Consider the following 17,934-nt stretch of genomic DNA (forward strand, 5'->3'; position numbering starts at 1 on the left):
AGAGCTCATAAAATTCACAACTTTTCAATCATTCTTTTATGTAAATTTATTAAAAATTTGATTTTTATCTAAACCCATGGAGGCTTATTAGCTACTCAATCCAACCCTCAGAAATAAAAAAATTAGAACCATTCTAAAGTCCATGTTTACTACATAATCTTGATTCACCTCCACCCTCTCGTTCAATAATCCAATCAGTGGCTGAGCCCAACTTTTCAAATACTATTTTCAATGTCACTGATGTCAAGCGTTAATCTAAGTTGTAAATGCATAAGATTAAATGATTAGATTCATTTAAATATATATCACATAATTTATTTAATTGAATCTATCAAATTTAGTCACTCACTAGTATACTAAGACCACTGGTATCAGATAGGAGCAAAGTATTTTGCAGAATTATGATATTTGTACACTACCATTGACATGCTGGTGTACACGCCTCTTACAAGAGGGAGGGGCTCACGCCCAATTAAAAAATGCGTGGACCCTCATGCTATTTGTACACTAACATTGACATGTTGGTGTATGCGCCCCTTACAAGGAGGGACTCACGCCCAATTAAAAAATGTGTGGACCCTCTTTTACGAGGGAAGTGTACAATGACATGTCAATGGTCTACGTATAGCAAATCCCTATTTTGCATATCCGATACTGAGAATTGTAATCGAGACAAACTATACTATCACATCATCCAAGAATCCAAGATAAGAACACACACATATATTTGCATATAGGGGTGGAGGAACTGACCAGGAGACCAAACGAGAAGGTGCAGACAACGGACAAAGCAATAGAAAAGGCGGAGAGTTCAATATCTCCGAGATGCCCAACAAACATGGTGGCCACGGAGCTAGTTCCATACTGACACAGAATTTGAAAGGCTATTGGTCCGCCTATTCTCCATAGTTTCGCAGACTCGACGCAGAACACTTTCCACCATTGTTTAAACCGTCTTACTGGGAGGTAGTCCCCGTCGTCTCCGATGAGCTGCAACTCGTCGGGCTTCCTATCAAGTAGCGGTGCCGCCTCCATCTCGGGCGGAGGGCCGTGAAGACGGGAGGAGATGATTCTAGTATGTGGCTCCTGTGTCGGGTCTTCTCAAAACCGCAGCTGAATTTAAGTCTACTGTGATAAACTATGAGACAGAAACATAAATGTGACAATAAACTTTGTTGAAATTCTCGATCTGAAAAAGTCACTATTTCAACCTTCAAGCACGTTGAATGATTGTGGAAAAATGAATAAAGATTTGGAAATGATGTGTTGCATAAGATTTGATTGAATAGGGTGTGATGCAACATTATTATATATGTTAACCAGTGTCTCAAGTTGATGCCAACTGAGAATAAATAAAAGAATATTAATGGTTGTTGCATATTTTAGAGTAATTGTTCAAATGGTCACTGAATTTTGTAGAAGGTTTTCAAGGGGTCTTTGAACTTTAAAAATCACTAAAATTTGCAAAAGATTTTTATAAGGTCACTGAACTTTAAAAATCACCTAAATGATCATTGAATTTTGCAAAGATTTCTCATGGGTCACTGAATTTTGCAAAAGGTTTCCCAAATTTTTGCAAAGTTCAATAACCATTTAGGTAATTTTTAAAGTTCGGTGGCCCTTTGAAAACTTTTTACAAAGTCCAGTAATCATTTCGACAATTTACTCCATATTTTAAAATTACTTTAAAATTCACTAGAATTGTCTTGGAGAGCAAGAAAATAGAAGTTCCTAAAATTTCTTGATGAGCAAACAAAAATAGTAATTAAAAATAAAAAAAAAATCAGAATTTTCTAAAATGTCTTGAGAAACAAGTAATAAAATGATGAAAAAATCAGAATATTCTAGAATAGTTTCCACCACCATTTTGTGTATATAAATAGGGGCTACTACCTTCAAAATGTTGTAACAAAATAATTCAAAAGAGCATCCAATATCTTGCATTGTAAATCAAAAGCCACTTTGTAAAACTTTAGTAAAATTACTTTCTTCTTCCTTCAACTATCTTGTTCAATTAAATTACTCATATCATTTCTATTCTACAGAGAATCTACTTAACCACTTCTATCTAAACCCATTTATTTCTTCTAATCAAAATAAAAACCTTCAGTGGTATCAGAGTTACATTCGATTGATATTAGGCGTAAGCACATACTATGGCAGATACTTTCCGTTTATCCATTCCTATTCTAACATTTAATGGATACAACTATGATCTTTGGTCCATCAAAATGAAGACATACTTTTGTGCGCAAAAATTATGGGATGTCATCAATGATAAGTATACTAACCCATATGACATTTTCACTCTATCTACCGCACAAAAGAAAGAACTTAAAGAGAATTAACAAAAAGATTCTCTAGTGCTACTTGGTCTACAAATGAGCTTGATGGACACTTATTTTTCAAGAATCATGGTAGCCAAAACGGCAAAAGAAGCTTGGGATAAATTGAAGGAGAAGTTTCACGACAATGACAAGGCACGTACTTGCCATCTTCAAACTTTAAAAATAAATTTTGAAAATTTAAAAATGAAATATTCTGAAACTCCGAAAGATGATTATTCAAGAATAGATGAAATAATATATCAATTAAGATCTTATGGAGATAATGTTCCTCAAAAGAAAGTCTTTGGAAAAATTTTAATGACTTGCATAGAAAAATATGATCCAATTATTGCAGCTGTTGAGGAGTCAAAAGATATAAAAGAATTGAGAGCTACAGAATTAATGGGTTCATTAGAAGCACATGAAAAATATTTAGAAAGACGTTATGAGATTAATACGGAAAATGCATTTCAATCGAAAGTTAATATGAGGTTTTAGAAATTTAAAGAAGGTGGGAGAAAATTTAAGAAAATTGTAAAAATAAAGAAACTCAAGGAAAATAATTTGATAAAAGCGGTAATTATCCTTCATGTGCTATATGTAAAAGAAAAAAGTCATTTGGAGAAGGATTGTTAGTTCAAAGGAAAACCACAGTGTCCTCACTGTAAAAAATTTGGTCACGAATAAAAATTTTATCGTTTTAAACAAAATTATCAAGCTAATTTCTCCGAAGAAAATGATATAGAAGGAAATCTATTTTATGCCACTATCAAGGATGCATCTGATGACAAATTGGATACGTGACATCTAGAGAGTGATTATAGTAATCATATGACGAAAGATGAAAGTATTTTCTGCAATCTTGATAAAACCAAGGCAAAAATCAAGATTGGTAATGAAAATTTCATAGAGCCAACATGCAAATGTACTAATGCTGTTAATACAAAAAAGTACAAGAGATAATCAATGAAGTTCTCTTAGTCCCTACAATAGACCAGAATTTACTATGTGCAGTCATATGATGGAGAAAGGATATAGTTTACATTTTGAAAGAAATTCTTGCACGATCTCTGATAAAAAAGATAAATATCTTATAATTGCAAAAGTCAAAAAAGGGGAAAACAGATGTTTTCCAATTCAATGGAGATATGCAAACAATGCAGCAATAACAGCACGAGTAGATGAGTCATGGCTGTGGTACAAAAGATTTGGACATTTTCCACTTCCACAAGTTGAAGATCTTGCAGCAAAAGAACATGATGAGAGACTTACCAGTTATAAAAGAGATTGATGCAGCCACCTCCAAGGTCATAATCTATTCTTCCCACCACAATCACCACCAAACAACTCCAATAAATTCGTAAGTTGCAGCATAAGTAATCACTTATTTTACTTTTGTCTAGAGCCCCTCACTTAATTCTATCCCTCCAACCGCTACAACAATAGATCCATTTCGCCTCCATCTGGAACAATGTGAACTTCATCTGATAAGCAGCAGCTAGAAAGATTATGGTTGTAGGTGCAATTGTTTCTTCAATTTCAATTCATTCCACCTAAGTATAGCCATGAACAACCAATCTAGCTTTATCTATGACAATATTTCCATGCTCATCAGACTTGTTCCTAAAAATACATTTTGTGCTAATCACATTTGTATCTTTAGGCCTGGGACGGAAGACCATATCCCATTCATCTAAAATTGTTCTTGTTCTTCCTGCATTGCATTTATCCTTAATACGTCTTCTAGAGCTTTATTCACGTTTTAGGCTAAATTCTTAGGTATAGCATTGATGGTTGATCTTGTTTATTAATCTTCTACGTGTGACCATACTGTCATTCGAATCATCAAAAACACTATTTCTTGAATAAGGTTAATTGCATAGCGGACAGTGTTAATGGCTTTAGACGAAACTTCTATGGGAACTTACTATGAAGTATCATCCTAACCATTTCTTGGAATGCTCTATTTTTCCTTTAAACAATTCCAGGTTGTTCGTGTGTTTTAGTGACAAAGTTCATGTGGCATACCATACTCAATACAAAACTCTGAGAAACTTTGAGTTCTCAAAATTCCTAGTCATTGTGTTCCTACCACTTTCACATCATATTTTTCATTCATCGGTTTCAACCACAAAATCTTGAATCTTTCAAAAATATCATATTTTTTATGCAAGAAATCTATCATGGGAATACCCTACAACCTAATAATGATCACAAATGTCGAAAAAAGTATTTCAAAAAAAAAAAAAAAACAAAACAGTGATTTTTATGCATTTAAGCTAAAATATGATCACAGTCTTGAAATAGCCTCAATACTGTCATTAAAATCAGTATCTCCATAACTTCCGACCGTCTCATCGGAGCTTAACGCCGCCATGACATCAGCAAGAACAGTCTTCCTGTTCTCAGCATACGCTTTTCCATCCCAATTCTTCTTCACCAGCTCCATCCCCAGCCTCGCCGCGGCCTCCACTGTCTCCTCTGCGCTATCATGTGCAGAGTCAACAATTCCCCATTCCACCCCCATACCCGCCGTGATTTTGGCGGCTTTCAAAACTACCTCCCTCCATACCTTGGGGGACGCAATTTTACTTTTCACTATTTGCACAAACCAAGAAGGTATTTTCATCCGGATGTCGAGCTCGCTCATGTAGAGGAAGCCACGATCATTGCGCATCACGACGTAGTCATGGCTTAAGGCTAAAACGAAGCCAGCGGCGGAGGCGTGGCCGGTGACTATTACAATTTATTGAATGAAAAATTTCAATTGAGGTCCATAAAAGGAGAAAGAGGAATTACAATTGGACACTCCATGAAGGAGAAACATAACACTCCATGAAGGAGGAAAAACATCTTCATAAGGAGGATGATAACACTCCATAAGGAGGAAGAGAAACTCCATGAAAGGAGAAAATGAAACCTCCATGGAAGGAGGGATTGGAATTCCACATTCCAATGAATATTCAATGCACACACGTCTGTATTTATAGAGAAATATGTAGGGTAATTAACTAACTAACTTGACTACTAACTACTAAACTAATTTTGACAGCTGGAAGAATATTCTGCCTGAACTGGAATCTGATTTGGAATATTCATGCTGATGTGGAAGCTGCTGGAATCTGGTGCAATTGCATTCCAACAACCTCAACCTTAGCAGCCGCTCTCCAGAATCTCCTCCATCATATTTCAAATCTGCTATTTGCTCTCCAATTCTCGACAGATCGTCCAAAGCAACCTAAAATCGTGTTTACGTGTTTGTTATCTTGTGGTTTTCCATAGTAATTTTTATAGAATTGGGTTATGAATTTTATGTTTATCTTATTTGAATTTATTTTATTGGATCTCTTTTATCCTTTCGGTGCTCAACTTCTGCGCGTCTTGCTGTTGTTTAGATTCCTCATTGTATTTAAAAAATTTTGGTTTCTTTCACCGTTTGATTTTTTAAGTTTTCTTCTTGCTGGTTCGACTCGTGCTTTACACTTTGCTGTTTTTAAGATTCTTCTATTTTGCTGTTTTTAGACTTTGATAGCCATTATTGTGTAAAAATGATTTTTGGACAAAGTGTGATTAAAAAGTGAAGAAAAATTTTATGTTTAAATGCAAAATATTTTATAATGAAAAATGTGATTAAAAATAAGTATGAGAGTAATTTGGTTGCTAACCTCTTTAATTTTAACTTTTTCAATTTCATGAGGAAACTCTGTTCAAATTTCTACAGGAAAGATGAATTGGAGACTGTGCTTGAGGTGTCAATCCTGGAGAAAATGTTTGCCAGTATGGGCAGCAACATCGTTAGGGGTGGGCGCAAGTCGGTTCGATTCGATTCTAGAGAGAACTGAACCGAACTAAAATTTTTGGGTATCTAGTAAATGCAACCGTCGGGTCCAAATAAAATTATGGAACCGCTCGGATTCGATTCCGTTCGATTCAGTTCGGTTCCGTTCCATTCCGTTCGGTTCTGTACTATAATTAAATTTTTTAACATTTATAACAACATTATATAAATACAACTAATGATACATTCAATGGTTTTGGAATGCTATAGACTAGAAGACTACCTTGTTCAAATGATCGCTACGGTCAAAGTTTCGGTCGGCGGAGGTCGCAGCTTCGATCGAAGGTCACAACATCGGCCGACGATTGTATAGGTTTTGAAATGTCAGCGAGGCTGCGAGAGTGAGTGCGAGAGTCAAGACAACGTTATGCACTTTAGTGTAGGTGTTTAGAGTTATTTAGTGAATTAGATCTTGTTGGACTAAGAAATGAAACAATAAAAAGGGTAATGGGGCCAAAAATTAAAAAATTAGAAATGAAACAAATTATTAGGCCAAAATTTGGATTTATAAATTGTTAATTTGTTAATTTGTTTAGAAAAAATTAAAATTAAAATAATTTGATTTACTTAATATAAAAAAATAACTAGAAAGATTTGGTTCTTATTCGGTTCTTCGTCTAGAACCGAGAACCGAACCATACCCGTTGGTTCTCAATTCAGATACCCGTTTGGATATTTAATTTGTCAAGAACCGTCGGGTTCGGTTCAGTTCGATTCGGGTTCTGTTCGGTCGGTTCGGTTCGGAAGATTTGCCCAACCCTAAACATCGCTCTCCGATGACAGAATATGGCCACCTGGATGAAGGCTCAAACGTCCAACAAATAATTGTCGCCGATTATTGCCCGTCGTTACAATGAATTGAGTTTTCTTCTATATGTTGTTGGATCTCCTCTTATTCCTCTTCAAGTACAGCTTGATCATTCTATCAACCGGCCAATCAAACATTCTTCCATGGTAAGTATCTCCTCCAATTTAAATCCCCCGGCATTATATGTAATGTTTATGAAATTATTTGTCTTCTATGGGGTACTTGGCGGTTTTTATCAAAATCAAATTAAGAAATTAAAAAAATTCAGCTGAAAATTGACGGAATGAAACATCTCTCATCATTTACTATCAAATTTTGCATCCCCCCCCCCCCAAAATCTGTTAAACATTAATTCTAGTTAAGAATGTTTTAACTTTAAAAAATAATAATTCCAAGATCATTTGTGAGTGAATCATTACCATTCTTCACTCCAAATCTGCATTTTGAGGCACTTCAATGGTTTAGAACTCAATCAGATCAAAAGAGATCATTATCCACAATCTAAGTGACAAGTTTACAAGAAATTTGTGTAAAAAGATGGTTCCATGCTTTTCAATTACAGTGCATCTTTATCAAGGTCGGCCCTGATATTTTAGGAGCCTTATGTCAACTTTAAATTCGGGGCCTTACTGAAGAAAAATCATCACATTCTTACTTAAGCCTTTCTATAAAGAGTTTTAATAAAATCTTGAAAAATCTATTACAAATAATTAGGTACCAAAATTTGAAGAGGAAAATGACAAAATATCAAAATTTAACATGCAATACAAATTATAAGTTAAGTTTAACATATAGAATTATAATGCCATTGTTTCTTTTATCAATTTGTCGCTGCAACTATTTAAAATAAAATTGAATATGCATTTGAGTGATTCATACATAAAATTGGAGAATATTGACTACGAGAGATAGTATAACAAAATAATGAAAAATGACGATAAAATACAAATGAACTTCTAATTTTATATTAATTTATACTAAATTAACTTATAAACAAGAAGTATGAATTCGGACAAAGAATTATTAAATTCAAAGGTGAAAAAGCTATTATCATAAGATTAAAACAAAACATTAATAATAATAGCTTATAAACTCTGTAGTATATGTTTTGAAGATAAAGAAGAAATTGAAAATCCTGTAAGGGTGTAATCGCAGTGATGCCAAATCAATCTGTTAAATTGATTCTTCAAAATTTTATTTCAAAATGAGATAAATTATTTCTTGTAGGGTTGAAAAAAATTATGGTCGATTACTGTTCGATGTGAAATTTGAAGGGACAAATAGACATTTTCGCTTGGTTATGAAAAAAAAAAGGATGTTTGAAAGATAAATGGGCAAATTACTTTTATAGAGAGAGTATGGGGATACTTCAGCCAAAGATCAGGCCTTATGGTAAAGTTTGAAGATTCCCAGCTTCTTACAATAAAAACCAGCAAGGACGACGGTATGTATTCTGGGAAACAAGCACGGAATCTGTTATTGACTACTATAAGTACGTTGATGGAGTAAACATCGCGCAAAGTGGAAAGACTTTTGTGACAATTTTTAGATATGGGGATCAATCTGCAAACCACAAGAGGGAACTTGAAGATTCCTGGAAAATCGAAGAGGTGGATTTCAACATTTGGGGTTTGAATACAGTATTCTTTATGCCCCCTTTAGACTTCAAGGAAAAACAAATCTGTCGAGTGGCAGTTAAGTATAAATGATGATTGAATTTGCTATTTGCAAATTAGAGATATCTTGCATGAGAATAAGGTGCTCAAATAGAGAGCGTATTTCCATAGTCATTTCGAGAGCATTTTTGTCAATCCTAATCTCTTCTCCATATTGAGTAGATTGTAAACTTTCGACGGCTGATTTAATTTTGTTGGTTTCTGAAGTTACATTGGTCATAATTGTGTTTATGGCTTTCGAAGGCCTGGTCTGTTACACAATGCTTGATATGTGAATTCTTGCTGACTTTGATGATTTTCTTTTCTCAATTTTGTTCATTGTTTGTGCTTGATTGATGTAGAGGTGTTGAGTGTTGCCCAGTAGGGTCCTTACAGTGGACTTGGCCGGGAACAATGGCTAGTGGCTCGCTTTGGGAGTTTGTAAAAGGGTTAAAACCATTGGCTGTTGACCACTTGGTCTAGAGTAGATTGGGCTTGTGAGTTGTGGTGGACCATAAAAAACTTTGCATTAGAGAATATTACGTATAAACAGATAATTAAATTTGAGGAATTACTTAATACCAGTTGTTTAATTTTTACAATTCAAAAATCAAGATTACGGTTTCATTATTTACAAATTAGGTATTAACATAATAATTAAATATTAAATATTTCCATACAATTCAATTACAAACTTTATCATTTCATTCTTCTTGCTCACTCTCCATCTTCTTCCTCTCCCTCTCATGTCCTCCTCTTTGTCCACCGTCGAAGCACTCATCATCGCCACGCGATGCTGCTGCAATGAAGAGATCGAAGCCTCAGCGAGCGAAAGCTCAGTAGCAGTGATCTGTACATGAAGTAGCTGCTGAAATCTTCTCCGATTTGTGTACGTTTGTGCATAGCCACACATTTTTCCTTCTAACAGAGGCATTCCATCCATTATTGGAGATGGCGGCGCTGTGAACACCGTTATCCACGACTCTGGTTGGTTTTTTTTTTTTTTTTTCTCGTTGGTTGCGTGGTAGATTTGATGGTTAGGGTGTGTTTTGGATGGTGTTTTGTGTGAGGGTGATAGTTTTGTGTGGTGGTCGATATGGCAGCTTTGGGATGTTGAATCGCCTGCATAGTAGCATCACCACCAAAAGAGACCTGTCATGAGGTTGTGGTCATTTTTGTTGTTAGCGATGGCTATGGTGGTGTTGTGGCAGGACGAGATGGGAAAGTGATTGTAACTAACTATTTAGTTGATTTGTGACCAAGTATTGATGGTGGATCGGTATCGATGGTAAGGTGTTTTGTGTATGTAACCAACGATTTGGATCTTTGCAACTAACTATTAAACTGTGACCTTAAAATTCGATAGTTTGGGATCAAAAATAAATCGTGACCTATAATTTTTTGATTTGTAATGAAATAAATTGTGACCTATAAAAAAAATTTATTGTAACCTCAAAATTATATGTAACCAATTAATTTAATAATATGTGACTAATAAATAAATTGGGACCTATAATTATGTACATGTGATCATTAATTGTGCAATCGTGACCTTATTATATTTGATTAATAAATATTTTTTAATTAATTAGCTAATACTTGAGTTTTGCATTAATTAAACTTAAAACCTGATTTTTGAATTGTATGAAGTTAATGATTTGTGAAATTTTTTCCTTTAAATTTTTCAATTCAAAAATCAGATGTGATGTTTATTTAATAAAAAATCAAGTAATAATTCAATTTATAATTATTAAAAAATATATATAAATTAAATTAATTTGCCTACCTCCACCCCTCCATCCAACCCACACTTCCAAAGCATTACACCATTCGCCTCTCTTCTCCTTCCTCTCTATTTTCTCTCTCTCTTTATCCAAGTTCACAATCGTTGTCGCCACCACCGCCACATTATCTCCACTTGCATCGCCACATTATCTCCACTTGCACCACCACTGACAATCAACTAACAGCCATCTCAAAGTTTAGCTAAGCATATCATAGGAAGAAAAGATCATCCAAAGCCACCCCCCCCCCCCCCCAAAACACAACAAAAAAACCACCCCCCCCCCCTTTACCCACACAAACCAAAGTATATTTGCTCAACATTGTCCCGGTGTTACCCCCCAAAAAACATCTATAAACCATCACCACCACCCTTTACGCTAACAATCAACACAAACCAAAGTATATTTGCTCAACATTGTCCCGGTGTTACCCCCCAAAAAACATCTATAAACCATCACCACCACCCTTTACGCTAACAATCAACACAAACCAAAGTATATTTGCTCAACATTGTCCCGGTGTTACCCCCCAAAAAACATCTATAAACCATCACCACCACCCTTTACGCTAACAATCAACACAAACCAAAGTATATTTGCTCAACATTGTCCCGGTGTTACCCGTCCATAGAGCGGCCTATTGTTGTCCATTTATAGTTAGCCTCGTCCACAAATCTCCCCATCATTGCTATTGCTGTTTCTTGAGTATGGTAAGATTTGGTGGCAGGTAGTGTTGCACTCGAAGCAACAATGAGACGTGTTATCACGATCTGGTATGACGATAGTTGAGCACTCATCGTCGTTGCTTCTAATCTGAGAGTGGTTGATCCATAGTGGCGCAGATCTCTTATTTCCTTTCATTTTTTCCTTTTAATTCCTAAATTGATATCTCCAATTGTTATGATGGTTTGTGTGGCCGATGGTTGCTATGGTAGTGTTTTTCAAAGTTGTTGTGGTGTATGGTGGTGGTTTTGTGGTTACCCGTTGCGAAGTGACGCGACAACATGTGTGGAGGTGGTCACGGATGGCGCTATGTTGGTAATGGTGGCGCTATTAGGTTGTGTTGGTTGTGGCTGTCATAAGTGGTGGTGGTGGTATGTGACCAACTACTTGGTTAATCTGTAACTAATTATTCGATTATTTGTGATCAACCATTTAATTAACCTAAAAAATCAATAATCTGTGACTAAAAAAAAATGTGACCAACTAATTTGTAAATTTGTGACCAACAAATAAACTATGACTTGTAATTTTTGATTTGTGATCAATAAAATAAATTATGACCTAACAAAATTTTTTATTGTGATTATAAAATAATAGGTGACCAATTAATTTGATAATATGGGATCAATAAATAAGTTGTGACTTATAAGTATGCACTTATGACCATTAGTTATGTAATTGTGACTTTAATATATTTCATTAATAAAATAAATTTAATTACTTAATTAATATCGGCGTTTTGAATTTTGGAACTTAAAACCTGAAAATTGAATTGCACCATACTTTAATACCTGACTTGTGAATTTTTCACTAAATGTGTGTTTAATTGCAAGTAAGAATTTACATGGAAAAAATAAATTTTAGGTAATTAAAACCTAGAAATTATTTGCATATAAATTGTCAATTAAATATGTTTGATTGATTTTATTTTTAATTTATAAAATGTTATACTTGTCCATTTTTTATTGGTAGATAAATGGGAGAGAATGAGTGGATGAGAGAGAAATAGAGAGTGAATTACTTAAAAAATAAAAATTTATTCCTCCTAAAGAAAATATTTTTCTTGCTTTCAAGGAAAATATAGTCTCGTAATAAAAAATAGGAAAATATTTTTCATAAAAAAAAAACAATCAAATAGCACAAAAATAATTTGGATGAAAAAATGATATTTTTCGTGCAAGCACACTCTTCTAGGGTTTGGAGTGTCATGAAAGTAGAAATAGACAAAGAAATGTGGAATTTTAGACCCATGAGTTTGTCACATGGTACGTTATTGTCTTTACAAATTTGTCCAACTGTAAGTTGACATTCATTTAGTATTTTGTGTCGATGTCCATTAATAAGCTTCTATTACATATTCGTACTCTTTTTTTTGTTAACATTCTTATCTCTTCAATAAGTCACAAGCTTTATCTTTTGCATAATTGTTATCCATAATATTCTGATACTCTCCTCCACAAAAATCTGAAAATACAACAAATCGAAAATCTTTGTATATTGTTAATTAATATAAAAAAAAAATTGTTTTGATTTTGAAAATTGAATGTCAACATCTAGTGTGGGTCAACCAAATAGATAATCGAAACTGGAATGTCTGTCTATTTCAAATTTCATTTTCTTTCGACCCACTTCTTCAATCTATTAATAAAATTAATTATGAATACAGTTTGGCTAAAAGTTCGGATCTGTGCCTACAATTTCCTACTTGACTGCTTACTCGATCGACAGAATATTTGTGATGTGGTTAATTAAATAAGTAAAATTTGGCCTCATTAAAATTTTAATACGTTTTTCTTTCTCTTATTTTCAATCCCGCGTCGTTTACTGTACATGATAAGTAATCGTATCATCGTTTGTAAATATTTTTGCTCGCACCTTGAACTATTTTCATCGATATCCTCTGAGCTTACTATCACTTGGTCATTTCCATTACTCACAATTTCATCATCTTAACAACAAAAATTGAACCTACTATATAACTTTTGAGCGCATCTTAGATAAACATCAACTTGATCATTAATCCATGGAACCATTTCTATTACAACTTGATTGATTTGCAAACTACTCTTATGAATATCATTTTAAATCGTATAAATACATTTCTAATACCAATTCTAAGAATTTGGAGCTGGTTCTTCAATTCTGATCCTGATTTCAGCAATCAAACATTGATGCATAATTTCAATTAACTGTTCGCAAGCTCCAATTCCTTCTTGGAATTCTTAGCAATGGAATGTTTGCTGAATATCTCCTCCATATCCTCCAGGCTCCGCCCCTTTGTCTCCGGCAAGCAGAAATAAACGAAAAACAAAGCCAACACCGCCATTCCGGCGTACAAATAGAAAGCGCCGCCTATGGTTATGGCATTCGACAACGATAAAAACGTCATAGAAACAGTGGCGTTCATCACCCTGTTCACTGCCACGCTGACACTGGCCCCCGCCGCCCGGAGCTTCATCGGAAATATCTCTGCGCTATACACCCAACATACAGGGCAAAGTCCCACATTGAAGAACATTATGAATGTATACACAAAGATAAGGCTCATCACCAGTGCCCAGATGAGCTTTTCATCGGATTGTTCAACTACAGTCAGGCAAGTTGCGAGTCCAGTTAATGACACAATCATTCCGGCGATGCTGGTTATTAGGAGCTTCCTCCGGCCAACTCTGTCAATTATGAAGGTGGATATTGTTATAAATATTAATTTAGTGAGACCCACTCCAACTGTGGCGAGCAGAAGCTTTTTCCGGGCTGTAACGCCTGCCTTTTTGAAGATTCTTGGACCATATAGTATAACAGCTTCGGTTCCGGTAGCATGTTCGAAGAAATGAATTCCGACGCCAGCAAGTAACATTCTGCGGACTGTCGGAGTTGGTTTCAACAGCAATTCTTTCCAGACGCCGCCTGTCTGAGCCTTTTGACCGGATTTTGAGATTTGTACAATGTCATCAGTACAATTCTCGTCGATTCCGGCGGCCCGTTTAATGTCTTTTAATCGCTGTTGAGCTTCTTCTTCATCGTCACACACTTTGTACATGATTTTCTTGGCCTCTCCAATTCGGCCCTTCATTATAAGCCACCGTGGGGATTCCGGCATCTTCAGAATTCCGATGGCCAAGATAAGTGAAGGGATTGCTGCAATTCCGAGCATCACCCGCCACCCGAGTTTCAGTGTCAGCTTTGCGAACAAATTGTTGGATATATAGCCAAGTAAAATTCCAATGCTGATGCCAATTTCTGGTAAAGATGATAGGAATCCTCGGGTTTTTGGAGACGATATTTCGGCTGCATAAACGGGTGCTATCATGAGTGCAAAGCCTACGCCGACGCCGGCGATGCACCTTCCGGCCAAAAGAACGTTGTAATTTGGAGAATAGCCCATTAAAACTGAACCAAGCATGAAGATTAAGGATGCCAATGCTATTGTGTATCTTCGGCCAATGTAATCAGAGGTTCTCCCGGCGCAGAGAGAACCCACAAGAGCGCACAGGTTAAGGATTCCGGCGAGCACTTCCAGTTGAGCTTCCTTTACTTCGAATTCTTCTTTTATGAAAATCATTGCTCCACTCATAACACCCGTATCTACAAGCAACAAACATTGTAAATCAGATTACTCGTACTTATTTAATCTTCGTGACATGTTTAGTTTTTTAAGTTGTGCAAAATTTTCATGGGACTTAAGAAGATAGCAGCGAAGCTTGTAAAAAATAGAAAAGTTTTCTTGTTATTCATAGAAGGATGTCAATATAATATTGAATTTTGAATGATCCGTTGAACCCCGCTTCAATCCATGATGCCTAATCAACCAATATTGGAGTAAATTGTCTCGACTGCTTTGCTTATATTTACTTACCAGCTATCTCCAAATTTAAGATATCAGAATCTAGTCTTCAAAGCATAGTCAACTTTTATGCAACCTCAAACATATTTTGATTGTGTCATATCAAGATTATACACCATAAGAATCATAAGTATGAATAGAGCAATTATATAAACGTGATTTAAAAAGTAGCAACAAAAGTTCAGATGTTGAACTCCAAGTAGAATCGTGCATATTGAAGTAACATACCTTGTGATCTCATACTTTAGTATATTTATTTTTTAATTCCCTCTTTTGGCTCTTATGATCCATTTTCTAGAATCAAACATGTGTATACACGTTCGCCGAAAATTCAACAAATAAAAAGAACGCATAATTCATCTCGACAACTGAACATGGAAAATATATGAAAAGGATGGGTCGGGATCCTGGTGAAAAGCTTACCATAGCCGAATATGATAGATATCATCGAACCAACAATAGCACAAGCACAGGCATACTTGTTAAGCCTTCTTTGGTTCTCCCCTCCAACTACACTTTCCATTGTTATTTGCAAAAACAACACTATCCTCCTATACTATACTGATACTGGTTTCTTGATTCTTTCGATCCAAAACTAACACAATATATATAATACTTTGGCTGTATACTTCAGATGAAGAAAAAGTAAACACTTGACAACATGCACAGTTCTGGTGGAACCCACAGAGTTCCCTTCGCCAACTTGAGGATATTTTTCTATACACACAAGACAATCAAGACCAAGTGGAAACAAAATATTCCAAATAAGATCTAAATTATTTATTTCGAGCCAGTATACACAAAGAAAAAAAGGGTCCAAGAATATACTTATATAAAAGATAAGAAAATAATATAGAATGTGGGCTTTTCTGTAAAGAATAATTATTAAAAAAAAATATTGATTCAACTGCAGGAAGAACAAATACATTTGCAATTTTCCTCTTTTCCTAATTCAAAGAATACTGCATCATTTCCTTCATTTGTGTGTGTGTAAGAGGATTTTTAGACAATTTTGTTTTGACAATGTTTGTGGATAACTAAGAACCCAAATCGTAACCTATTTCCCCATAAGACGCCGGGTTTGACATACATTATTTGGAAATGCATATATTGTGTTTTTTTTTTGTGGTATATATAATTTATGTGCGCAATATTGCAATTGTCATAGTCAAAGTTGAACGTGCATTACACGTTATTCTAAAATATATTATAAGTGATGTAAAAATAATATTAGATACTAATTTGTTGGAGGATTTGATGAGTCTCAAACGAATTAAAAAAAACTATAATTTTGCATAGAAATTTAAGAGAAGAAAATTATATTCAAATTGTACTCTAAAAACTCAATTTCTATGAGTCAAATTTTTTGTAATGATTAAATATTATAAATGGGCAATCTTTTATATTACATTTGATATATAAAAATTAATTGTTAACAAATAAGTTCAAATACCCATTAAAAATTTTAGATACGTGAATATTAATAAATTCATTTATGATAATTCAAAATTCATCAAATGAAAATTCATTGAATCTAGATTAATGTTAATGTTAATTAATTCATAATTGATAACATATATTTCATAAATGACAATAATTTTGTAATATTTATTACATATTGAAAAACGAAAAGTAGGGTCCTATTGAAATAATTGATTTGTAGGATGGTTAAAATCGTCCAAAAAATAATTTTCATTTGATGTGATATTTGTGCATTTGATTGCCAATATTTTCTAGGAAAAATGTGTTTTTCTACACAAATTCCTATTTTTGTGTTGTTTGATTGCTATTTTTTTCATGAAAAATATTTTTCTATTTTTGGTCACGTGACCATATTTTCCACACAATCAAGGAAAATATTTTTTTTAGAGGGAGTAGGATTTTATTTTCTAGAGAAGTCACCGTCTATTTCTTTCTCTAATCTATTTACTATTTCTTATCTACCCACCAATAAAAAAAAAACAAGTATAATATTTTTTAGTTTAAAAATTAAATCAATCAAATTCATTTAATTAACAATTTTCATGCAAATAAGTTTTAGGCAATTGAATTATCTAGAATTTATTTTCTTTCAATGCTAATTTCATACTTGCAATCAAAAGATTATTATCTATCCAAAAAATCTGATTTTTTTTATTTTTTATTTTTTGTGGTAAAAGATACTCAAAGTAGGCAAGAATTTTTAGGTCTGATTGTCTAAGGGTTCATTTGACATGATTTTCGAAACTCAAAAATTGGTTGTGAACACTTTTGGTTAATTTCATAAAAATGTTTATTTTAGTTAGAATAGCTTTTTTTAGAGAGAGATGATCCAAAGTGATTTCTTTCAAAAGACAAAGCTTATTGAAAAATTAGTTTTCAAGCATCAATTAAAATAACTTCTTCAAAAATCTTAAAATAAAAAATAGAAATACTGGCAGATGGGTCATAAGCTTGAATGGGATATTTGACTTTCAATTCTCCCTTGCCCTAGTAATCCAAAACTATGATAATCTCTTGCTTTGAGAAAAGTGCAATGGCTTAAAAAAACAGATATGCACATGTCAAATTTAGTTTATAAGAATCAACTTAACCAAATTAGGGTGTTTTAGCCTCTATTTGAGCCTTTCTTTTTACGTTCTTTTTCATTATTTTTTTAAAGTACTCATTTTCAATCACATTCTTCATCAAAATATTATTACACGCACATCAAAAACTTTTCGTTATTTTTTAATAATATTCTTTATCAATTACTATTTCATAATACATTAATTCAAATTACTGGAGCTCAAACGGGGCCTTAATTAGTTTTAAGTCCAAATCCCAAAGTAATTAAAGTAGTCATTTTCAGCACACGAAAGGCCACCCTAGACAAGTTAGTCAAGGAGGAGACTGAGGGTTGTGAATGCAGGTATGGTCATTAGTCAACTATCATGCTTGGTATATTCAACCTTGATGGCCAATAATATGTCCTAC

At 34.1% G+C, this 17,934-nt stretch overlaps 1 protein-coding gene across 1 annotated transcript; it reads right to left on the reverse strand.

Annotated features, from left to right (window-relative positions):
- Positions 1-13,084: 13,084 nt before the first annotated feature.
- On the reverse strand, positions 13,085-15,745 carry LOC111379180 (probable polyol transporter 6). The gene is made up of 2 exons (XM_023002521.1): positions 15,403-15,745; positions 13,085-14,720 (listed from the first exon to the last, which is right to left on the reverse strand). Exons 1-2 carry the CDS (start codon positions 15,500-15,502, stop codon positions 13,321-13,323), a joined length of 1,500 nt encoding a protein of 499 aa, XP_022858289.1. The 5' UTR covers positions 15,503-15,745; the 3' UTR covers positions 13,085-13,320.
- Between the last annotated feature and the right edge of the window lie 2,189 nt (positions 15,746-17,934).

This window comes from Olea europaea, unplaced genomic scaffold (genome assembly GCF_002742605.1).
Source record: "Olea europaea var. sylvestris unplaced genomic scaffold, O_europaea_v1 scaffold1941, whole genome shotgun sequence".
NCBI classification, from domain to species: Eukaryota; Viridiplantae; Streptophyta; class Magnoliopsida; order Lamiales; family Oleaceae; genus Olea; species Olea europaea.

What these genes read in the sequence shown, in the direction of transcription:
- LOC111379180 (XM_023002521.1), bottom strand. Translation starts at nt 15,502, where the DNA reads ATGGAAAGTGTAGTTGGAGGGGAGAACCAAAGAAGGCTTAACAAGTAT. An exon ending in ATCTATCATATTCGGCTATG is followed by an intron (nt 14,721 to 15,402) that starts GTAAGCTTTTCA and finishes TGTTGCTTGTAG; the next exon opens with ATACGGGTGTTATGAGTGGA.